General features: G+C 34.7%; 3 protein-coding genes across 5 annotated transcripts; 1 reads left to right on the top strand and 2 right to left on the bottom strand.

Annotated features, from left to right (window-relative positions):
• The first annotated feature begins 1387 nt into the window (after window positions 1–1387).
• On the top strand, window positions 1388–5643 carry MENG (S-adenosyl-L-methionine-dependent methyltransferases superfamily protein). 2 transcript variants are annotated; one of them, XM_021437280.2, is made up of 8 exons: window positions 1388–2079; window positions 2164–2228; window positions 2303–2393; window positions 2495–2583; window positions 2792–2925; window positions 3039–3100; window positions 3314–3413; window positions 5343–5643. In XM_021437280.2, exons 1-8 carry the CDS (start codon window positions 1960–1962, stop codon window positions 5435–5437), a joined length of 756 nt encoding a protein of 251 aa, XP_021292955.1. In that variant the 5' UTR covers window positions 1388–1959; the 3' UTR covers window positions 5438–5643. The 2 variants fall into 2 exon arrangements, with proteins under 2 accessions (XP_021292955.1, XP_021292954.1); XM_021437279.2 differs by lacking the exon at window positions 5343–5643 and adding an exon at window positions 3882–4190 and having other exon boundaries at window positions 1403–2079.
• Window positions 4277–9204, bottom strand: CRK2 (cysteine-rich RLK (RECEPTOR-like protein kinase) 2). 2 transcript variants are annotated; one of them, XM_021437278.2, is made up of 9 exons: window positions 8870–9204; window positions 8388–8541; window positions 6733–7603; window positions 6460–6573; window positions 6092–6231; window positions 5797–6007; window positions 5408–5642; window positions 5090–5240; window positions 4277–4960 (listed from the first exon to the last, which is right to left on the bottom strand). In XM_021437278.2, the coding sequence occupies exons 3-9, from the start codon at window positions 7493–7495 to the stop codon at window positions 4616–4618; spliced, it is 1959 nt and encodes a 652-aa protein (XP_021292953.1). In that variant the 5' UTR covers window positions 7496–7603; window positions 8388–8541; window positions 8870–9204; the 3' UTR covers window positions 4277–4615. The 2 variants fall into 2 exon arrangements, with proteins under 2 accessions (XP_021292953.1, XP_021292952.1); XM_021437277.2 differs by lacking the exon at window positions 8388–8541 and having other exon boundaries at window positions 4278–4960.
• Window positions 9205–12959: 3755 nt separating this feature from the next.
• Window positions 12960–16831, bottom strand: LOC110423554 (cysteine-rich RLK (RECEPTOR-like protein kinase) 3). The gene is made up of 7 exons (XM_021437781.2): window positions 15719–16831; window positions 15173–15286; window positions 14951–15090; window positions 14653–14863; window positions 14335–14569; window positions 13809–13950; window positions 12960–13697 (listed from the first exon to the last, which is right to left on the bottom strand). Exons 1-7 carry the CDS (start codon window positions 16491–16493, stop codon window positions 13368–13370), a joined length of 1947 nt encoding a protein of 648 aa, XP_021293456.1. The 5' UTR covers window positions 16494–16831; the 3' UTR covers window positions 12960–13367.
• Between the last annotated feature and the right edge of the window lie 6622 nt (window positions 16832–23453).

Below are 23453 nucleotides of genomic sequence, written 5' to 3'. Positions count from 1 at the left end.
TAACTTGTTCGTTTAAAGGACATTTATTAATAATTTCTGATTTATTATTTTTATTACTTGTAAAAAAATTTATTAAGTGCTCTTTTTTGAGATTGTATTAAACTTTCATTTCTTCCTTTTTTTAAAATATTTGAATAACCAAATTTATATTTTTGATTTGACATATTCAAATATTTATTATGAGGTACAAAAATATTTAGCTATTATAATTATTGATTAATATAAAATCAACAATTAAAATTTTTAATTCAAATAAATCAACTATCATATAAAATAAAGACAATATAATAATATAATATAAACTATAAATTAAAGTATAAGGGTCTGATTAGAACAATGGTATTTAATTTTTGAATGCTTATTGCAAACCGCAAATGAGGCTCATGACTTTATGAAGATAATAACATAATAAACCTCTTGTGTATTCTTTAAAGAAAATTGAAGTTGAAAGAAAAAAGAGCCAATGAGAAAAGGTAGATATAATACATTGAAAAAAAAATAATTGATTTTATATATAAGAAAAAAATAGTTATTGAAAATCATTAAAAACAGTGGTTGGAAATATGAGAAATAAATGAAAAAATAATAATCGTTAGAGATGATTAAATATATATGACGGTTAATTAATTGAAAATAAGAACATATAGTTTAAAATTAATAACATTTTAGAAATTAAAAAGTAATATAAAATTGAGATTTATTAAACATATAATTAAAAAAGTGACTTTTTTTTTATTTTTTTATATTTTTAATATAATTAATTATATTATAAAACTTTTCAAATTTGGAGCTTCTTTAAATATGGGGCCTAAAGCCCTGGATTAGGTGCTTTCACCGAACGGCCGGCCTTGTAATAAGAAAGAACTCTTTAACTACTAAGCATACTTACCCTTTGTCATTCTCAACAAATAGAATTTCAGAATTCAAAATGATTTTCAATTAAAATTTGAACCAAATATCTAATAAATCTTCGCCTTTGTCGAATTCAAAGACGAATCTCGATCCACCATCTTTCAACAACAATTTCCTCTCACTTGCATCTGCATTTAGACACCATCTTGGTCCGAACCATCGAGATCTTTCTTTTCCTCTATCAATCACCCATAAACGAAACTGTCACGCTCGTCTTCTTGTCACGACCACCTTACCGCGTGTGGTTTTATTGGCAAATCAATATGCACTCCACATATATTAGATAAACTATGCGGACGTGGATAACCCATCTTCCTGACATGTAAGATAATGTTTAAAATCAAGTAACTTATCAAAAAAATCAAATAAAAGACCAAATCTTTGTATTTGAAATTTGAAAATGTCTAAAAGTATGCAACTTATTACTAAAGTCATGGTAGAAGAGAAGATCGAATCTTTCCAATTTACCGTAATTTCTTTCGCCATGAAATTTAACTTCTTTTTCAATCTTTTTAAATTCAAAATTGTTCATATCCCTTTTATAGTCTCCATTAGTTTAATTATAATCTTTTATTATAAGGCTCGTTTCTAAAATAAAGAATCATTTCGTTTTCATATAGGGATTTTTTAACTTTTTTTAATTTAAACTTTAGCATATGGTACGTAACTAGCTAGAATCTTAATTAATTTCAATCCAATATTTGATTTTTAGTTTAAATGTTGAACTATTTTTTATTAGCCCATGGTGTTGTCTAAAACATTTAGAATTGTAAGAGAATTGATTTTTTTCCATAATATGGTGGATTTTACCTTTTTGAAAAAATATTAAGAAGTACTGAGAGCTTAGAACGAACATGTATAGAGCTATGTACGTTTTAAAGATAAAAGCTTGACTGTAGACAGAAACACAATCTCGGGCTAGGTTCTAGGTTTCGGCCGGCTTCAACTGAAGCCCAAACATAGTAACGGGGGCTGGGTTTGTCATTTTCCGCGGTTTACCAGAATAGAAAGTAGAAAGGATAAGCATCGGAACTCCGAACAAAGAAAATGGCTTCTCTCCGATTCTCGGTTCCGCACCTACCTGGTCCCCGGTTCAAGCGCCGTCCGGTTCGCTGCGCTGGCGAGCGCCAGGAGCTTTTTAACTGCATTGCTCCTGTTTACGACAACGTCAGTTATCTCTCCCTCTCTTTCGCATTGTTTAACAATTCTTCTTCTTTTAATCATTTTTTTTTTGGGTGCAAAAATTTTCAGTTAAATGATTTGCTGAGTTTTGGTCAGCATCGAATATGGAAACGCATGGCCGTATCCTGGAGTGGGTAGGCATTTAAAATTTTCCCTCTTTGCTGCTTCTGTTTGTCGTGGAATTTTAATTTGAGTAGTAATGAAACAGGGCAAAACCGGGTGATTCAGTGTTGGATTTGTGCTGTGGAAGTGGGGATTTAACGTTCCTCTTGTCCGAGAAAGTTGGTTCCTACGGCAAAGTATGTTTTGTTTAATGTGTATGTTACCGTTGTTACTATCTATTGACATTTTGGATTTATGTGGCAAAAGAGAAATAATGTCTGGGTGGGTAAATTTGTAGGTAACGGGCCTTGATTTCTCGAAGGAGCTACTATCAATTGCTTCATCACGGCAATGCTTGCTTTCAAATGCTTGCAACAATAACATTGAGTGAGCACTGGTAAATTTAGTTGTTAACAAACTACGTAGTAATTTTTATGTAACAACCCATGTTTAAGACAATGAAAATGCTCATTCCATAATATGGACGCCATAGGTGATTCATTGCAAAGTTATTTATAATTTGCCTCTAAAATCATCACCATAAGTTTAATTTTTTTTATGGCATGGGATAATTTGGGTTTGTGATTGAATCCAGATGGGTTGAAGGTGATGCACTTGATTTGCCATTTTCTAATGGTAACTTTGATGCTATTACTATGGGTTATGGGCTACGGAATGTGGTTGATAGACGTCAAGCTATGCGGGAGATGTTTCGAGTTTTGAAGCCAGGTCTAAAGTCTATCTTCTTTTTTTTTTCTTGTTGATAATTAGTTTCTTTTTTTTTCTATAAAGTTGTAGCCATAGCTTGATGAGAATGCTCTAAATTTTGTGTGGATTTTCAGGCTCAAGGGTATCAATCCTCGACTTTAATAAAAGCATGCAGCCATTTACTGCCTTGTTTCAGGTAGCCATTAACCATTGTGCCTTTTATTTTAGGGTCTCTACCATTGCCTCAACTTAATAGATACCTTATGATTTTTTTTTTTCAACGTCATAAAGAGTCTTGAATTAGTGATGAATGTCATGCTGCTTTGCACTTATAGGACATCAAATTCAATACTGAAACATGCCACTGACATCAGAAACTAAATTTATCTTAAATTTTGCTTTTGGAAAGGAATGGATGATTGACAATGTAGTAGTTCCAACAGCAACAGTTTATGGCCTTGCCAAGGAGTACAAGTATTTGAAAGCTTCAATCAATGAATTTTTAACAGGTTTGTTGTCCTTCAATATCCTATAGCTATTCATGCGGAGTTGCTCTTTTCCGAGATGATTCATTTGCTACATGATATAACAAATTCAGTTTTGGAACTCTAGTTTCATTTAATCTTGTTTACAGTAGATATTTTTTAAGTTATAGATTCTTGTCACTGAGGTGCCTATTAGATCTATATCAATTTACCTTTTATTTTTAGGTATTTTTAGTCAAATTTTATTTGTAGATCAGGTGCTTTTCTTTGCAAATGAAATTATTATATCTTCACGCCAAAGTATGCAATAATGGTTTGCTCCAGAATAGTTTTATCTATTTGTATTGCTTCTCAGAATGATGAAACAATTAAGATTTTGAGTTGTTATAAACTGTAACTGGGCTTTAAATGCTGAACCAGAAATAATCTGAAACCTAGGGTGGGAGGATATAGTTGTAGCTTATAACTAAAGTACCCTGTCCTCTGTTGTAGGGAAGGAATTGGAGAAACTCGCTTTAGAAGCAGGGTTTTCTAATGCCAGACATTATGAGATCGGTGGCGGCCTCATGGGGAACTTAGTAGCCACACGTTAATAGAAATTCAGGCTTTATCTTTTCTTGCAATGTTTGAATTTTTTCTGTTGGTGAAGAAGCATTCTGTTCTCTGAATTTCCAAACATTTCTAAATGCCGACCTTATGTCCCGGGGCTTTAGTATGGATTCTCCATAAAGGTTGCTAAACTGAACAGCGGTATGATTGACAAATCAATAATAATTAATAATGCTTTACTTTTGCATCAAAGTTGTCATTTCTTACTTTTTATGTTCTTCTAAAGCTTACAATATGGATTACTTAATCTACTATAGAGGCTGGGTACTTTGAAGCCTGAGAAATGAATCTGCTGCTATCAATGCCGAAATGATCTGAGGGTTATATATCAACGAAAAATTCATAGTAAGTCAATGTTTGTAGGTTATACTATATTATGTCCCTTAGCTATTCTTATCTGATATGGAAGAGCTGGGTTATGTATACAAGTATCATTCTGCATTCTGAAGATAACTCTTCATTTGGCTCGTGATTGCTTGCTCACAAAGTTCATGCAACAAGATGCTCGACCCAGGCAAAATTCTAACCTAGAACTGTTTTGAAGCCTTTTACTCATCGAAACTACGAGTGCTGCCCTATTAAGATTGACTCTTTTCATCCCTACCGCACACTAAAGATCATCTTGCGTAAAAGGAACTGTGGGTGACAGTGGCAATCGAATCAGTATCAGCTGCATTGAAGGGATAGCCTGGGTTCTCACTTGTGTCATTGAATTCCATAGTCTTTTCATCCATAAAAGGAGGATTAGTTGGTGCAGGGAGGTCTTCATCTTTCTTTGTTAGCATCTGTAGTACCTTCGACATTGATGGTCTTAGTGATGGAATCTCCTGGGCGCAAAGAAGTCCAATATGCACTACTCTGAAAATCTCATTTTTAACATTGCTGCTGTGGTGGTTGTTATGTAACATTAGGTTTGGGTCATAAATCTCCTCCACGGTCCCTAACTGAAAGTGTTTCCACGCCTGCTCCGTTAATTAAAAACAAAAAAATACAAAAGAGCTATTAATAAACCCTTTTTCTCACAGGGAAATCAGCTTTAGTTGAAGGGGAGCTTCAGGTGGGTAATTTTAGAGAGACTATACGAAACTTACAATTGTAACGATACTGTCAGAGTATTCTGCTGCTTTGCTTCTGTTGTTTTGCTTTCCTGTGACGATCTCCAGTAAAAGGACTCCAAAACTATAGACATCCGCCTTCTCTGTTAACTGGCCATGGGCTAGGTATTCCGGAGCCATATATCCTCTGTGGATTGTAAAAATTGAAATTATTTGTTCAAAACATATTTAAAATGGACATTAGAAAAACAAATTTGCTCTTCTAATACTCATGCTCTTGACTTCCCAGACGCTCTTGAATATTCTACACAACAAAACATTGCATTGAAGAAACAGCAACAATGTGATACTTACAGTGTTCCAGCAATGGCAGTGCTGATGTGACTCTGATCTTCCTGGAAAGACCTTGCTAATCCAAAGTCGGCAATTTTGGCACGGAGCCTTGAATCCAACAAGATATTGCTAGCTTTTATATCTCGGTGAATGATTTTGTTCTTGGAGTTCTCGTGAAGATAGACTAAACCTTCGACGGTCCCCATAATAACTTCATATCTCTTTTCCCAGTTAAGCACTTTACCTCTGCTGGGATCTGTTATGTTTGTTAAGAGGAAAATAAGTGTTAGAATATAAAAGCTTCCATTAAACTGGTTTATTTTTATTTTTTAAAGTGAATGGGCTGCCTATATATGTCAGTATCATTTTAAGCTTTGGCATCCATATTGATGTTAAATATTGGTAATTACCAAAAATGAAACGATCAAGGCTCTTGTTAGGGAGGAACTCATAGACGAGGAGACTTTCAGGTCCAGCGCAACTACATCCCAACAACCTGACCAGGTTTTTATGCTCCACGCTGCTAATTATGTTGACTTCATTGTAGAAATCTGCTGCTCTGTGTCGATTGTTAAAGAAAAGCCTCTTGACTGCAATCTCTCTTCCATCAGGCAGAATTCCCTACAGAGGACAAATAATTCTCAAACCATAACACATTGGTTCAATGCCAAAGAAGAAAATTGGGCATCAGAGGAAAAAACCTACCCTATAAACTGTCCCAAATCCACCTTGCCCGAGCTTGTTCACATCGTTGAAAGATCCTGTGGCCCTCTCAACTGTGGAGTACTTGAAATTTAAGCTACTATCATGAAGGAGTTTCACCAACTTCTCTGCATCATTTGAACCTGGAAGGCAGAAATATTTCAGCAAGGGGAGAAATGGAAAACTAGGAAACAATACTGATACCATGCCATTAAAACTAAACTTGCCTCACCACAATTCCATGTACTTGAATAATTTAGATAACATGGGCTGACAACTACAACAATTTTATCTCTTATTTGGCTGTTGTTTTTGGGTCCTTTTCGGTGCATGGAAATTTAGTAATTAAACCTTGTAAATGAGACTTTTACCTCGTCTTTTCTTTTGTATGTATCTATGCTTCCGGATATAAACTCCAATGGCTACTCCAATCGCTAAAACAACCAGAGAACTGACAACAGAAACTACTAAAATTATAACGGTTCCTGCAAATCCATGAATGCAAATCACAATCAGCTCGAAACTATCGAGGTAGAAAGTTGGTTCCCTGTCAGCTAACGAATTTGGGAACATATACAGGGGTATATTAAGAAACGACATTGTTTTAATTAACTAACATTAAAAAGAAGATGAAAATCTTTTACCTCGTGAAATTCCATTTCCTGGTTCTTTGTTGAGGAAATTCGTGTCAGAGTACCTCACAAAGCAGCCAGTGTTGAGTGCGCGTCCCTCTGACCAAGGCAAGCACCCTAGTATTGACGCAGATGCATTCTCCAAACATGCTTTACAAGAACTCTCGTTCAATGTCCTCCAGCAATTAACCAAAACATAAGCAGACTCATTTGTCCCTGGAACTGCCACCTGAGCCTTAGCGTAGCCTTCCTTTTCCAGTGCAGCAGCAACTGCATGGTTCACAGCCTGTCTTGCAGATTCCTGAAATTTTGACCCCTTCCGGCTTGTATTCCCACATACTGCCCTGTCATCCGGTCCCGTGTACTCCTCAAAGAAGGTATAGTTCTCAGATCTCATGAAGCATCCGTCAAGAAAAATGCGGCCCCCATTGTATGGATAGCATTGCGGAAGAACCGTACGTGCCTCAGCATAGCACAATACACAGTCAAGCAAAGACAGGTCCCCATAACACTGAGCAAGGCCATAGTTAATATCAGGCCCTGAACCTGTAACTGCTGTTCCAAAACCTGAATCACGCATCTGTTCACTAATTTTCTCCATTGTAGCAACAAAATTTCGAACAAAGATGGTTGTGTTGTGCTCCAGTTGGTTGCCACATGTAATGTTCACTGATTGAGCTCTTGGATCTCCTCCTACTCTTGTCAGTAATGCCAGAGATCCGATGAGAACCAAGAAAGTATATAGAGAACGGACGAGTTGAACTGTTTTATGCATTTTCTTTAAGGTGAATTTGGATTTTGGGGTGGCCAAATTGTTCCAAGTTCTAATGCAAGGCCCAAGAAATCGGTTTAAGTGCCATCAACTGTAAATAGATTAACGAACCTGAAAAACAAATGACAATGATTATGCAAATTCCATCTTTTGGTGGTGCTTTAAATGCCAAAAGAAAACGAAAAAACAGGAAAATCCAAATAGAGAATCGTGAAATCAACTTGTTCTAAGAATCGCAAATGAAGTGGATTGCTAAATATTACCACTATCTGTTTTAATATAAACTAAACAAGAGGATGGAAACTGGGAAGGAAAGCGATTGGCGTTGAAATTTTAGCGCCCTCTTTAAAGGCTCTACACGTTTCTACATTTCCCAAGGTCAAAAAAGCAAGCCCTGATTTGGCAGTAAACCTTTGCCCATCGCCAGTCGTTGCACCAAACTGGAGTTTTCATGGTTTCACATTTGAACAAGTTCTAGGAAATGGTTAAAGAGAATTTAAAGGAGACAATGACATCCTCATCCATGGTTATGACATGCTTACAGCTATCACCATTGCAAAAGCAAAGTTTTGGACTAGTGCTGTAATCGTTATTGTTGTTAGCATTTTTGTCAAAGAAATGGACCATGAAGGCCCAAGAGCAGGACTGTCACAACCGCCCACCTTGATAGAAAACTTGATTAAAGAGCTAATTAAAGAGATATAAGTAGGATTAAGAATCATCAGGATTAGATTTATAATCATTCATCAAATTCCAGCAAATTAACAAGGGTTTTAATTCGAGTAGCATTTAACAGTTGTCAGCATTCTTCCTACGTTTCGCAAAGACGCTTATGCTTTGTGAAACTATTGTCGGTATTAGCATTCATGAATGCGCCTAGCGGAAACAAACCAACCAGCATTAAAAATCGATAGAGAATGGTAGGACCCACTACACCGCCCAGTGGCCCATCCGCGCTTACAGTAAGGCACGTTGCACTAGATTGTAGGAGCAATGACGGTAGAATTAAAAATTGCAGAGAGGCCAATCTTCTTCCAGGCTCAATGAAGCTTTAAAGCATTGCAATCAACAAAAAGAGAAAGCTTAGGTTTATGGAAAACTTTCGGTTATTCAAACAGACAGATGATGGCACACACTTAAAATTTAGCTCATTTTTTTGTAAGTTTCTTTCATCAAAAACATGTGTATAGAGTTCGGATGAAATAGTCTGCCATCTTGTTCAAAAAATTCTGTCTACAATTTCTCAGTATTCTTTATATTTCAAAGAAACTAAAAACCAAAACACATATAACATATTCAGTTAAGACCCAGAAACCAAAACGGACACAAGCACCAGAAGTTCTAAAAAGGATAGGATAGGATCTTAACATGACTTACCTTTATCTACAAGTAGCGGCCGGCAGCTTCAACTTGAGAGAAGAGATGGAGCAAGTTTTGCAAATTAACGAAAGAGGAAGTAGCTGATATGAATATATATGTAAGCATGAGAGATTAGATAAGTGGAGGAGTGTTTTCGATCAGAGAGGTGAAATTAGTGGAAGAGAAGTCAAAGTAAGGACTGCAAAAACGAAAGATAGATCCGGTTTTGGCTTTAAAACTCAAAGCAAGCCTGCTGCCTGCTCGTTTGTTAATTCGGTGGGATGCCAAGTCTTTCAAACCAGAACCACAAAAGGCTTTTTGAGACATAAATCGAAAGGCAAAATGGAAAAAAAAAAACGCGCTAAGAGTGCAGAATTTCTTCCCTGAACCAGTATTTACGTTTTTCCCTTGTTTGACGCTTGTCGCGTACTTGGATTTGTAATTTCATTTTCAAAGTACCGTTCTAGCGTTTTGTCCTACTACAATTTTCTCCCTCTTCTGTTGTTTTATTACTCGATAAAACTTTCAAATTCAATAGTCTGATTAATTTTATTGACCTTACCGTAAAATTCACTTCATTAATTATATATATATATATATATTGCATATTTTAGGCTTACATAAGTTTTGAAAATTGGAAAGTAAAGGCAACCGAAAATGAGATGATAAAGAAGATAAGGACATTAGGTGATATTATCATTTCTGGCTATTGACTTTATTATTGTATGGTATTAGTGATAATTAAATATAAAGTGACACAGGTTTTCGATGCTAAACTAAACAAAGACTTTAATGATAATTTCGATTTTTGACGCAGAAGCATATTGCAAGTACTGATAGATAGACTTCCTTAAAACCAAAAATGTACTCGATCTAACAGCATGCATATACTTTAAGTATTAATTCAAGTGCCAATTTCAGCCCCCCCCAAAAAAAAGGATTTAAAGCTCTAAATAAATGCAATTAATTCTAATAGATGCATTAAACAAATATCATAAAATTGTTAAATGTTAATCAGGGAGCTCCTATAGTCTTCTCAACTTGATCATTTTTCCATCATGAGACTCGTTTTTCCAAGTCAACCTGGACTAAGATTGGTTGGAGTTAACCCATTGCTTTACGCCAAAAAGTCGTCCACGTACTAAAACATATTAGACTAGCGACTAGTGTTCAAAATTGGCTTCGGGCAACTTTAGAAATACTAGTTGTAAATACAGCATCACCCTCTAAAGTAAAACAAAGAGCATGATTTAGGCGTGCTTGACGTTTGTAAAGAACGTTCTACCACTTTTTCTCGATGGAACAATAATTGACTGGTGAACAGCTGGTCCCAGGCTTCCTGGTTTAACCAAAATCTTGACAAATTAAACACAGGGCTTGAACTCGGTGCAGAGGCTTCAGTGGCATGTGCAGTTGATTTAGGTTTTTATTTTTTTTTATATATAATTAAAAGAAAAGGATTCGAATTTTATTTTTTAAATAAAAAAATAATACATCAATTAATAAATCAAATATTCAAATATATACAGTTTATTTAAATTAATTATACTATATTACAACTTCAGATTGTCATAATTGAGATAGGTTAATAATTATACTTGTGTTTCTGCCATGCCCATTGTTGAAAGCAGAAATGAACAATAATTGCGTTTACTCGCGTACTTAAAACCACTAAGCTGGGGTGCTTGCGGTTGTTCCGTTGCTGGTGATGTTGGTTTGAACTGGTTGATTGTTGATGGTTTTTACGCTTTGGGTTTGTCAAGGGGTTGTGAGCTTCTTCGACCCCGTTTCGGATCTTCGAATGGGTTGACAAAGGATTTCAAGGGATATAGAGTTCCTTGCCTTTGTTTGGGAACACACTTAATTTGTTACCTTGGGTTTTTGATCCAGCTGTTTCGATTTTTGATACTCTTAGGAGAATAGCCTTAGGTTGTTAGCTCTTCTGTTTGACGCTGTTGTTTTTGTTTTTAGGCAGTGTTGAGCTTCTTTTGCGGTCGTTTGCTCATTGTTGTGGGAGAACTGCCAATTTATGCAAGCAGTTGCGTTTTTTGGTGTATAGTTCCTTTTTGCCAAGCCAGTCTTCATGTTAATGAGAGTCTTTGACACTTTCAGCTTGAAACTAACAGTAATATACCCGTTGTATGGCTAATAAAAGTTTATTTAAAAAAAAAATGGTTCGAGACACACTATGAAACGTCTTGATTTCAGAGTAGATTTCCGTTGCTACTTCGATGCAAATAGCAATCGATGACGTTTTACTCTTGCTCACAAGATACAACAAACCACTCAATAATCTTCTAATTTGCATTTAAAGAGAGAATTTGGTGAATTCGTAAATCTTTCAATTGCTTTAGAATAAATTTTAAAATGTAGTAGAATAGAGTTTTTTTAAATATGAAATGCTTAGAATGATGAGATCAAGATAATTTTTGAAGTTAGGACACAAGAGATAAAAAGTGATTTTCAATAATAAGGAGATGAGTATTTATAGATATTGAAACATTATTAACGTATTTTTTTTATTTTATAGACACATCTATTCATAAAGTGAATAAATATATCTTTTTAATTATCAAAGAGACATATCTTTCTACAAGAGTCATTTTCTTTGTTTGAAATATAGGAATCATACCTCTTCATCGACACATTATATATATCACTAAAATAAAATAGAAAGGCAACACAAACACTGCACACGGTCACTTGAGCAAGCTGCCTATATACTGCCATCTCTAGACTGAGCAGGGTATTGCCAGATTTATTTTATTATTACTTTCCTTCATGGGATTCAAAGGTATCCTGGAATTAATGAGTATTAATTACTTTAGGGTGGTTGTATGCCAAAATGTCATCCAGCAAATATCCAGACTAGAGAATGTGTGAAGTTGACTTTACAAGTCTAAAATGCTCGAGTTTTAATAATCTTCAAATAAAACATAAAGCGCAGTAAGTTCGTAAAGTTCTAATTATATAATGCAACAATGAATTGTCTATAGCTGTCTGCCAGGATTAATTCTTGGTTAACATCCTGACAGATTAATACAGGGTTTGAACGTGTGGTGCTGGTTTGGGCGTGGGTTCAGCGCGTTTTAGTTAATGATCAAACAATACTTCAAATATTCTAATTCAGATTTGTTAGACTGTAATTGAATAATGTGTGTCTCGAATTCCAGCGGGAAATTGTAATGAAAGCACTAACTCAGAAAGTTGTCAATTGCATTGCTCCTTCAGAAGAATTAACCAGGGAAATCTAGTTTGATTGAAAGTGCAATGGTCTAATTAACAACGGCTAAAGACTGTCAAACAAAAACTCGGAACTTCCTTGACTATTTACTGTAAGGACAATGGAGTAGGGAATGGAGGGCTATTAAGAGTTGCGTAAGTTCACTGGTCAAACATTTTTACATCCTTTGACCCGGCTTGCAACTTGCAACTTGCAAGCCTTCATAGGTGACCAGGAAGGATACCTACTGGGGCCATTAGAGGAGTTTCAAGCATTTACCTGGTCAATGATCAAGTCTTCCTAGTGATCTTCCACTCTTTTGAGGGTGACTGTAAAAACAATGAAGGCACCAAGTATTAAGTACTTTTTTTTTTGGAAAATGGGGTATTTGTATTTACACTCAATATACAAATGTACAAGGTGTGGCCTAAGCCAACTACACAATGTCCCTCAGCACCCCAACCCAGCAGTCTAGGCTGACACTCACTCTAGCCCCCACAATGGCCCCAAGTGCTCAGACACTCGGCCCCTAGGTTCCCAGCTCTGCTCACTCACCAGCACCCAGCCAACCCCTTCTTAGTCGGCCAAGCAACCAACCAACCAACCTTCCTCCTGGCAAGGTCCCCCAAGGTCCCTTTTATAGTGGGGAGCCTCCCCCAGCAGTCCCAAGGGGGTCCCAACGGTCCTGGTGCCGTTTGGAGTCTGTCTGGCCTCTCCGACGCACCCCTGGGCCGTTGGCCTATGGCTAGGCAACAGCTAGCCCGCCTGTCGGGCTTGCCAGTCTTTCCCGCGCAATCTGGGCCTGTCCCGTGCACCAAGTATTAAGTACTTGACAAGTAAAATTAGAGCCATGAAAAGAAAAACTGTCAATAGCATTGCACAATCTTAAACCTAACAAAAACATCATTGCCATGATCACAATGAGTACATGATTGAACAAAATTTAGATCTTTCCTGTATAATTTCAGTATTTACAAAAATCTCTCTTTGATTACAAATAATATTATGCTGCTCTAAGGAAGACTGCAGCCCTAGTCAGCGTTAAAAAGTTGGTATACATTACAATGGCAAACATTCAAGGGGTCTACATCATTTTGTATCATATGATATCTACATAACTTTTTGCCTCCTAACTGTGCAGAGTCACTTGAAATGGTTCATCTTATTCTGTCACCTCTCAGTTGTACACCGCAAAGAATCAGGAAGTGACAAGAGGAGCCCAAGTCAAGAGTAGAAGAACCTAACTAGTCCATCTTTGTGAATCCCGTGCAAGACATTTTACAAAAATGCAGTTCATCTAGGCTCAATCATACTTTGTGTCATGCTATTCCCTGAACACTGGGTGTAACACTCAGGCTGAGAATTACAAGTTTCAGATGCAATGTTTTGGCTGACTTCTGAGCCACTAGAATTCAAGAAAGGAGGCTGTGTTGGCCGAGGAATTTCATGAGCATAATTAGTAAGCATTTGCACAATTGTTGACATGGATGGTCGCATTTCTGCATAGGCTTGTACACAGAGTAGGCCTATTTGAAGCAACCGAGAGGCCTCCTCTAGAAAATTATCCTCTATAATTGGATCAATAGCTTCACAGAGTTTATCTGCTTCATAATGATTCCAAACCTTTCAATTTAAAGAAAAAAAGGACTTTTGGTGAGTTTAAGAACTGAATTAAGATAAGAAAAAGTGTCACTAGAGCATTACTTATTAGATATGCCAAGCAAAATGAATTACCATGTGTAGGATAGAGACCGAGTCTTCAGAGAACTTGTTCCTCTTCCCACATATAACTTCAATAGCAAGAACACCAAAGCTATAAACATCGACCTTCTCAGTCAACTTGCCACGAACAACATACTCAGGAGCCATGTAACCTCTACAAATGCAAATTATTGAACTCATAATTAGCAATATATATTGAAAATAACTGCACGTAATTTTTCTTATATGAGCAATCTTCCAACAATCAAACGGAATTGCTATATATAATTTTCTAAAGAGCAACAAAAAATTTAAAAGTTCAGGAGATGAATGATAAGTGATATACATGTGGGGAGATCTGCAACATATTGTCTAAATCTGAGATAATGTGTCAGAGAAACCAACATTGCACTTATTGAGTGAATGAAATACTACTGACACAGTTTTCTACGCCAAGAGCTAAGGTGTGAGTTGTCTGAACCACACAAACATCAGATTCTAATTGAAATAACAAAATTGTTTAAAAATCAATGTAGACAATCAGAGTTCTTGAACTTACAATGTGCCAGCAACAGCAGTGCTGATATGAGTCTTATCTTCTGGAAAAAGTCTAGCAAGCCCAAAATCAGCAATTTTTGGTATGAGGTCCTCATCAAGCAAAACATTGCTAAGTTTTATGTCTCTATGTATGATCCTCAGCTTTGACTCCTCATGCAGATAGGCCAAGCCCTCAGCTGTACCCAATATGATTTTGAATCGCGCCTCCCATCTTAGTGGCTCAGCATCTTTTTTAACTGTATCAAATTCACAACTCATAAGCAAACATTACAAATTAGAAGCATTAGTAAATTTTAAACAACAGTTCATAGATAACAACCGAAGAGGTAATCATGAAGGCTCTGATTTGGCACGTATTCATACACAAGAAGGCTTTCTGGGCCTGTAATGCTGCATCCTAACAGCTTTACGAGATTTTTGTGATATATGCTACTGATTAAATTGACTTCATTGAAGAAATGGTCCACCCATTGCCTTGTATTAAAGAAGAGCCTCTTTATCGCAACTACCTTCCCATTAGACAAAGTTCCCTATTAGACAGAAAATTTTACTTTTCAGTTCCTCGAATGAAGATGTAATTATCTGCTAAGAGAAGTAAGGATCAAATCAGAACATACTTTATACACAGAACCAGATCCTCCTTGTCCCAGCTTATTGGAGTCGTGAAAGTAATTTGTAGCCCTTTCAAGAGATTCATATGAGAAATTCAGCTTGGACTTGTTCACAATGTGTGATAAAGCTCCTAGTTGCTTCCTCTCTACGCAAATGAAAGTCAGATAAATTTTACTTCAATGATTAAGGTATAAAAGTTCAAGATCTTTAACAACAAGGGTTGATACCTCTCCTTTTCCTCACAAGCTTCTGGTTCACACAGAACACGGCAGTTGCAATAATCAGTGTTAGAGCCAGAGCGGAGAATGTTGTAGCCAGGATAACAGCTAATTTTCTGCGTCCTGACAACCATCGCAACATTATTAACTATTGTGTCGATGAAATATGTATGGAAGATTAAGAATCCACTTGTCTTAGTACAAGAATAAAATCAAATTACTCTAGCTGCTTCTAATATTATCAACAACATCATTTCCTAAACTGCAGTTATGATAACACTACATACTTCACAACCTGCGGAAGGAGAAACTTTTTTAAACTTGAGAACTACCAGTCTAATGATGCAATCTTATTAAAAAAAATTGCAGAACCTTGTTACATGAGAATATGAATTGTATAGTGCAATTTCTTATTTCGATAAATTCAGTACAGAATTTTTGAATACGAGAAACTAGAATTAGAAAAGAAATTGACAAGAAAAATAGTCCAGAGGCAACATTCATAGCAGAACAATGAAAAGATTTTGAACCTAAAAAAAAATAATCTTGACTCACCTCGATTCCCAGTAATTGAAGGAGCAGTAAAATTGTAATAAAACTTCTCCGTTGAATACCTTAAGTAACAACCAGCATTCAACGCCCTCCCTTCTTCCTTAGGAAGACATGATCTAATCCTAGAAACCGCATTGGCCAAGCAAGCTTGACAAGCACTCCTATTCACCAATTCCCAACACTGAGCCAATCCATAAACCGACACATTCCCTCTGCTCACAGACCCCACAAAGAACCCATCATTCTTTGGAGCTTCCACACTCAAATTCCTCGCCAACTGCAACACATGATCTCTAAAAACTGTCGGGTTACTTGAAGCAACATCCGATGTGTTACAAACAGTCCGGTCTCCTTCACTCAAACTTTCACTAAAGAAATTATAATCATCGTACCTTAAATAACAACCATCATAGAAAAGCCTGCCTCCACGTGTGACTAACTGAAATGGCAGACATCTCAAGATTTGTGTTTTGCATTGAGCAAAGCAGATGTTACAGTCGCTTTGATCAAGATCTTTCATGCACTCGCCATATCCGAACACCTTGGTGTCACCAGTTCCGTTTACAACAGCAGCGAACCTCTGCTGAACGATGAGTGGGGTAACGGCGTCCATGACAGCTAAGAAGTTTGATACAAAGGTTTGGCGCTCTGTTGTTGAAGCAGTTCTGTTGGTGCATACTAAAGCTGCCTCTGTAGCTCTTGGATCAGAAAGAGAAAGTTTCGCAAACAAAGAAAAGAAAAAGAAGAAGAGGAGAAAAAAGAATAAAAACTGGTTCATTTTTTGATGCAAGAGCAAAACCGAAATCTCAAATCAAAAGGAATACAAAAGATTCAGTTTTTCTGAGCTATTTTTTTCCTGGTTCTGTTCTAGAAGCAGTTCAGAGCTCAATAGGGAAGAGTAAAGGTCAAAGTGGGTTCGATAAGAAGGAAAACAGTGGGAAAGTCAGATGAGAAGGCAGGATGAAGAAACGCGACATACTTCAATGGCGTCGTGGCAAAATTGCCATGGGAACACGAAAGCGCGTGATGCGTACGTCCAAGGGGAAACCCAAAGAACGACAAAACCAGGAAAGTATAGGGAAGGGAACCGACCTGCCTCTGTTTAAGTTAAAAAACAGACTTAGTTGGGGAGTGGGACAAGTTGTTAATGAGGCGTGGGGGTTCGTTTCTTTATTAATTTGAATATAAAGTAAAACGACATGCTCGTTGGGTTGACGATGATGTTTTTCCGGAAATAACATAAATGCTTCCTCGGGTGGTAGATAAGTTCGTACTGATGTCTATCTGATGGACTGTTAACAAAGTGTGAAAGTTTTCAGTGTGATCTGGCCTGTCAAAGTATCTAATTATTAAAACGGCGACTTAATTTTAATATCAGGTTTGTTGTAGAAATATTGGACTGCCCCTGCTGCTACGTCACTTTGGGAAATGAATATTTTCTTTTAATTTAAGTTAACTTGCTTTTTATTTACTTATTATTATTTCTTTTAAAGATAAAGCTAGCGCTCTTTTATTACAAATTAGTTTTAGCTTTATGTGCATTGTGTCACAAGTCAAAATTGAAGCTTAACTTTATACGGTTTTAAACCATAAAAATAAAATTTAAATAAACTTATAAATCATAAATTTACGTTCTCAATTCAAAAGACATACTTGATAGGTGATAGAAGATCCATGTTTTATATTTCAAAGATCCATCACTAAGGTGGAATATCCAATTATACAATGCACTTGTTGCAGTGGCTTTTTACTTGTAAAAGAGAGGGACTCTTGCATTAGTCTAAATCTACCTCAACTTTTGTATATCCCATGGGAGTCTAAATCAGTAAAGATCGAAGTCTGCTTTGATACCACCTATCATGGGTGGAAACTTAGGCCAAACCCCGTGCGACTTTAATTTTGATAATGGAGCTTAAACAAGCCTATAAATCATGAGTCCACGTTCACAATCCAAAAGATATAGCTGATAAGTGGTGCAAGACCAATGTTTTATATACTCAAAATCTATCCTATATTTTACTGATATGGGATACATGACATTCTTCACCACCTATTAGGCAAGTCTTTTGAGTTGGGAATGTGGATTTGTAATTTATAAACTTACTTAAAATTCTATTTTCAAAGTTTAAAGCCGTATGAAGTTGGACTTAAAGTTCTAACTCATGATAAGTGGTATCAAAGCATACCCAGATCTTCATTGATGTGGACTTTCATGACAGATACAAAGGTCGAGGTAGATTTGGATTAATATAAGAGTTTTTCTTCAATATGGGTAAATAGTTAGTGCAACGAGGGCTTTACATAATTAGATGGGGTAAAATGTCACGAATCTTACATCAATCAGAGATGGGGTAGGTCTTGAGTATATAAACATGTGTCTTCTACTATATATTAGGCATGTCTTTTGGATTCGGATCAAGGGCTTGTGATCTATAGGTTTACTTAAAACTCTATTTTCAAAATTTAAGACCGCATAAGCTTGGATTTAAGTTTCGGCTCGTGATACATTGCATGTGAATATTTAGTCTTAAAATATCATAATTGCAATAACGAAAATAATAAGTTTGTACATTACAATTTGATTAATTCTCAATTGTTTTATATTTAAAGTATATGGACATGAAATATATGTATGTATGTATGTATGTATGTATATAAAATATTAAGTACGTTCTTGAAAAATGTTAAAGTTAAATATATATTTTGTCTAATTAAAATTTCCTTTATAGAAATTAATGTACTATGAACAATTAAAATTAATAAAAAAATTTTAAGATCATAAAAATATAAAAACACATGAATTTGATATATACAATTTCAATAATCAATAATTGTTCAATTAATTATATATTTAGGTAATGATATAACTTGCAGTCAAATATTTAACTCAACAACAATTGGAGTATCATCCTCTTACTCCAAAAAAAAAAAACAAATTCTGAATCTCCTTTTTTCAAATAAAAAACAATAATGATATATGTTAAAATATTTTTTTAAAGAAATATAAGTCAAAATTTAATAATGCTTTAAGACACACCATTAGTTAATTATATGAAAATTATAAAGCAACCTAACTACTTTATAAATAACGATGGAATAAAAAGCCCTATATGTGCAACTTAACTACTGTATAAATAACGATGGAGTAAAAAGCCTAAGTCACTAGGTTAAAGAGGAATGGTGACAAAAGGCAACCTTGCCTTAGGCCCCGACTCATACAAAATTGTCTTAAGGGAAACCCATTAATAAGAATTAAAATGGAAGTAGTAGAGATACAGGCTTGAATCCACGTTTTCCATTTTTCACTAAAGCCCATATATCTCATAATCATATCAAGGAAGTGCCATTCAACACTATTGAAAGTCTTCTCAAAGTCGATTGTAAAAAAAAACACCCTCGTCACGTTCTTTCCTGAGGAAATCAATCACCTTATTAGTAATAAGGCTGTAATCAAAAAGATGTCTTTCCTTTATAAAGGTGAACTAATTTTCATCAATCATCTCTCCAAGAACACCCTGTAGTTTATTTGCAAGAGTTTTTGAGATAATTTTATAGAGGCTACTAACCAAGTTGATGGGCTAATAATCATTAATGGATAAATGGCAAGTACGTTTTGGGACTAAAGTGACGAATGAGGTGTTAATGCACCCATTAATGCTGACAGAATTAAAAAAGTAGTCTATAATAATGCATAATATTTCCTTTGATAGTACCTTATTATCTCTTAAAAAATTAGAGATTAAATCTATCAGGTCCAGGAGCTCTATCCTTATCACAGTTGGAGATTGTATTCCAAATCTCCTCCTCAGTAAAGGGGCTTGCAAGAGAAGAAGCTAAATTTACAAAAAGCTTTCTAAAGTGGCAATTCATTTCTTGAAGTTTGATCTCGTTACTCGACCCACACAAGGAGGCAAAGTGGTCGGCAACCACATTTTTAAGATCCTTCGAGTCTTTAACAATGTTGCCATTAACATCCAATTTGTTAATGAACTTGGTTATACTTTTCATGGACACAACAAAATGGAAATATTTGGTATTCTTGTCACCATTTGAGATCCACCTTACCCTTGATTTGTACTACTAGCTTCTCTCTTCATTTTTTAAGAGCTTCTAAAGATCATTTCTAAGCTTTACAATTAGATCCCTAATGCGACAATTGGATTAAGCCCTTTGGTATTCAAGCTTCGGATCATAAACGTTATTCAAATTTCAAAGGCTTAATGTTCAAAGACCAAACTACCCCTTTTGTTACTTTGTCATAACATTCATCCGCCATCGTATCAACACTTTCGATACCATTTTTCCAACCAAACTCCAAGCCATCTGAGAACATTTCATTGCCCACATATTTTTCAACCTGCACTTGAATGTTAATAGGCTTCCCATTGATTAACAAGTTCATAGATTCAAGAAAAATCACGTTAATAGCAACATTAATAAGGATTCTAGCATAATCAAACTGTTCCAAGCCAAAAGTAGTCTTATCCACTTTGATGAATTTGCCCCAAAGTTCCCCCATCTTCATAAAAAAGAAAAATGCTAGATATGGAGAGGAACATTGAGCAATCGGACCCAATAAAGTTTTCTATCTTGGTAAAAACGGTGGATTATTTCAAATCACAATGAAAACAACTCAGGACAATTTTTCAATAAACACTTCATATCCCTCATTTTACCGAAGGTAATAAGAACCTTTAAGCCCCCCATAGGTGATGAGAGCATCAATTCCTTCATAAGAGCATCCAAAATAAGCAACAGAGAGTTCCATGGTGTTTTTCAATATGCCAATTGTGCTTCATCTCAACCATTTGAGGTTAGATTCAAGCAATGACTGTGTGATCTCATTGCTTCCAACAGTGGTGACTTTCCCACCCTTTGGGTTTCGGGTAGTGGTAGGGGAGTTCCTCACAAAATTTGTATCTCACGTTTGAGTAAGATTTCCCAAGCTAAGTGCCTCTTTGTAAGATTTGTAAGTGGTAGTTGCCTTTGGTGTAGCATCAAATAAATATTAATTGGCTCTATAAGAATTATTGAAATAATCAATTTCTACTATAATTTCTTTAAAGAAAGTATCCTCAATTCTTTTATGACCCAAAAAAAAATTATTGAAAAATTAAAGCATTGAAAACACAATGAAAAATACCAAAGCATATATGTGTGTATGTGTGTGTGCAATCAAGTAATATTGTAAAATAGAACTACAAAATGCAAAGATAATAGCAAACAAAATAATGTAATACTCATTGATTAACATTTTCTTAAGCATAACAAAATCATAATTACAAACCTTTATTTTCAAACCAATGCGTGAAAAACAAAACATTATTAAAATAATTAACTAATAGCTAAAACTCACCTGGTTAATGACGTATTCAACTCAATTTTCCTTCACATGAGAACAAAGTAAAAAATCAATGAGAAAAACATAACTAGGGTAACAAACAAAATAATGAAAATTCTATAAGAAATGTAACAATTTTTTTCCACAAATGTAACAAAATAATAAACAGTACATTATTGGCAATGATGTAAAGAAAAAAACACTTATGCCTCAAAACTCGAATTTTTTTTTGTTTAAACTAACTGAAAGCATAAATAGATCAAACTAGAAAAAATGCATATTAACAATTATTTTTCAGTTTAATTTCAACATTATATTATCTACAATAATATAAAGAGAAGCACATGGCTATTTAAACTAACTAAATAAATAAATTAGTTAACATTTGCTTAAGTTTAACTAAATAAGCAAATTAGTTATTTACAACAATGTGAAAAAAAGAACATGATTGTTTACTTAATATTATTGAATATCAACATGTGATTAATCACATATTCTACTACTCTTGATAGTACAGAATTGTTTGAAAGATTTATATATAAGTTAAAACATAGTCTAAGTTGTCAATAGGTCATTAACTTAGCTGCCAACTTTGATTTTTTGCTTCATTTAGGATGAATTTGGAGTCAAATTTCACATTATGAATCATAATCTTAGACTTTTTTGAAGCAGAAGAATCAACTGAGTAATATTAAAAAACTATATCTAATGGAATGATGAGCAATTTAGCCCATAGTTAGTCAACTACTTGCTTGTTAAAGAGTTGACACATTCAAGGGTTCAAAATTCAAGCCTCTTAACAACATCAGGCTATAACATGTATTATTACTACTTCTTTTTAATTATATGTATATATTATAGTAAAGGTGGTTAGAATTTACTTCGCTTTGGATGTATGACTAGTACCATTACATGTTCTTTAAAAAAACACACACACGGAAAAAGACAAAATAAAAATTTAAAGGAATTCATCCAACAACAATTTGAAAGAAGTAGAAAATTAACTAACTTTATGAACACAATGCTGTGAATGCAATAATAGCACAACCAAACCATAAAACACTAAAAATCTAATCTTTAAGAACACAAACCCTAAACCTTAAGCACAATAAAACTAATCCACCAACAATTTGATTTATAGCATTGAGTGAATGCAATAACAACATGACCGACAGATGCCAAGAGAGTGACCTAAAACAGAGTTATTCTAAATAAAATTAAAGGGACATCATCGACAATAGATAAATTGAGGAATAGCCTGATTATAAAAAAAAGAACAAAAAGGAACTGCTCGAATAGAAAATAAAATGTAGACAATAGAGAAAGGGGGAAATTAAAAATAGAAACAAATTACATTGATGAAGGACATTAAAATAATGAGTGAAATTTCAATTCAACATGGCATCTTTTTGAAACGAAACCTATAATTTCAAAACCTATACTTTCCAAACCTAGTCCATAAAACACAACACATCACCCAACTAATATAATAACAGCTAAATTTCAAATGCACAATCAATACCAAAATACAAACAATATAGAATGTAAGGAGACTCAGAGCGCAGCAACTACCTCCACCCAAAAAGCATAGAAATAACGGAGAGCTTGGAATAAATAGAACCACAATAATCTAACAAAAAAGAAAAATAGAAAAACCCAAGCAGACAATGCAAGAAAATATGGAAAGCTGAGTAGAGAAAAGAAAAATCAAAGAGCCGAAGGCAAGATCAAATCACTTCCGTTGAAGCACACAATACCAAGAAATAGAACAAATGATAGACCTGGAGAAGACAACATGACATCTAGTGGACAAAAACAACAAGGCACCCATTTTTAGGGCACACACATTTCACTTTGTACAAAGCAACTGGTTGAATACAATTCCCGATGAGAGAAGCTAATAGGTTCATTGCTAGAAGGACTAAACATGCTCATGTACTCTCCCTTCCATCACTAACTCTTAGGTAGTGTTTGGTTGAGAAATGAGTAGATTCCCTACAATATGTCCAATTAATTATATTATAAGTTTCATTTTATAACAGATTATTATAATGTAAGATTGCAACGCAATCACATTATAACCAAGAGATGCAATGTGATTACACTCCAAAACTAATGCAATCACATTATATTGCACTTTGCAATGTTATTAAAGATATTTTTACCTTCAACTTTATTACTTGTTAAGAACATTTTGTAATGTTTAATAATAAAAAAAATTATTTAAATAAATATATAATATAAGAATTAGAAATTAAAATAAAATAAAATATAAGAAATGAAAAGTTATATAGTATAGGTAAGAGAAATTAAAATAAAATATTATATTAAAGAAATAAAAATAAATATGTAAGATTATAATAAAAAATAAAAATAAAATATATGACGTTAAAAATA

Source organism: Theobroma umbraticum, unplaced genomic scaffold (assembly GCF_002168275.2).
Source record: "Theobroma umbraticum cultivar Fairchild unplaced genomic scaffold, ASM216827v3 scaffold_20.0, whole genome shotgun sequence".
Lineage (NCBI taxonomy): Eukaryota > Viridiplantae > Streptophyta > Magnoliopsida > Malvales > Malvaceae > Theobroma > Theobroma umbraticum.
The sequence above is the reverse complement of the archived record's forward strand: the minus strand, read 5'-3'. Positions and strand labels throughout refer to the sequence as shown.

Excerpts from the sequence above, each read along its gene's own strand:
- CRK2 (XM_021437278.2), bottom strand. The coding sequence starts at position 7,495 with ATGCATAAAACAGTTCAACTCGTCCGTTCTCTATATACTTTCTTGGTT. Across the intron at positions 6,574-6,732 it reads AGGAAATGGAATTTCACGAG|GAACCGTTATAATTTTAGTA; the intron begins GTAAAAGATTTT and ends ATGGATTTGCAG. Across the intron at positions 4,961-5,089 it reads CTGACAGTATCGTTACAATT|GCGTGGAAACACTTTCAGTT; the intron begins GTAAGTTTCGTA and ends TTAACGGAGCAG.
- LOC110423554 (XM_021437781.2), bottom strand. The coding sequence starts at position 16,493 with ATGAACCAGTTTTTATTCTTTTTTCTCCTCTTCTTCTTTTTCTTTTCT. Across the intron at positions 15,287-15,718 it reads TTCAATTACTGGGAATCGAG|GACGCAGAAAATTAGCTGTT; the intron begins GTGAGTCAAGAT and ends GATGGTTGTCAG. Across the intron at positions 13,698-13,808 it reads CGGTCTCTATCCTACACATG|GTTTGGAATCATTATGAAGC; the intron begins GTAATTCATTTT and ends TTAAATTGAAAG.
- MENG (XM_021437279.2), top strand. The coding sequence starts at position 1,960 with ATGGCTTCTCTCCGATTCTCGGTTCCGCACCTACCTGGTCCCCGGTTC. Across the intron at positions 2,229-2,302 it reads ATGGCCGTATCCTGGAGTGG|GGCAAAACCGGGTGATTCAG; the intron begins GTAGGCATTTAA and ends GTAATGAAACAG. Across the intron at positions 3,414-3,881 it reads AATCAATGAATTTTTAACAG|GGAAGGAATTGGAGAAACTC; the intron begins GTTTGTTGTCCT and ends CCTCTGTTGTAG.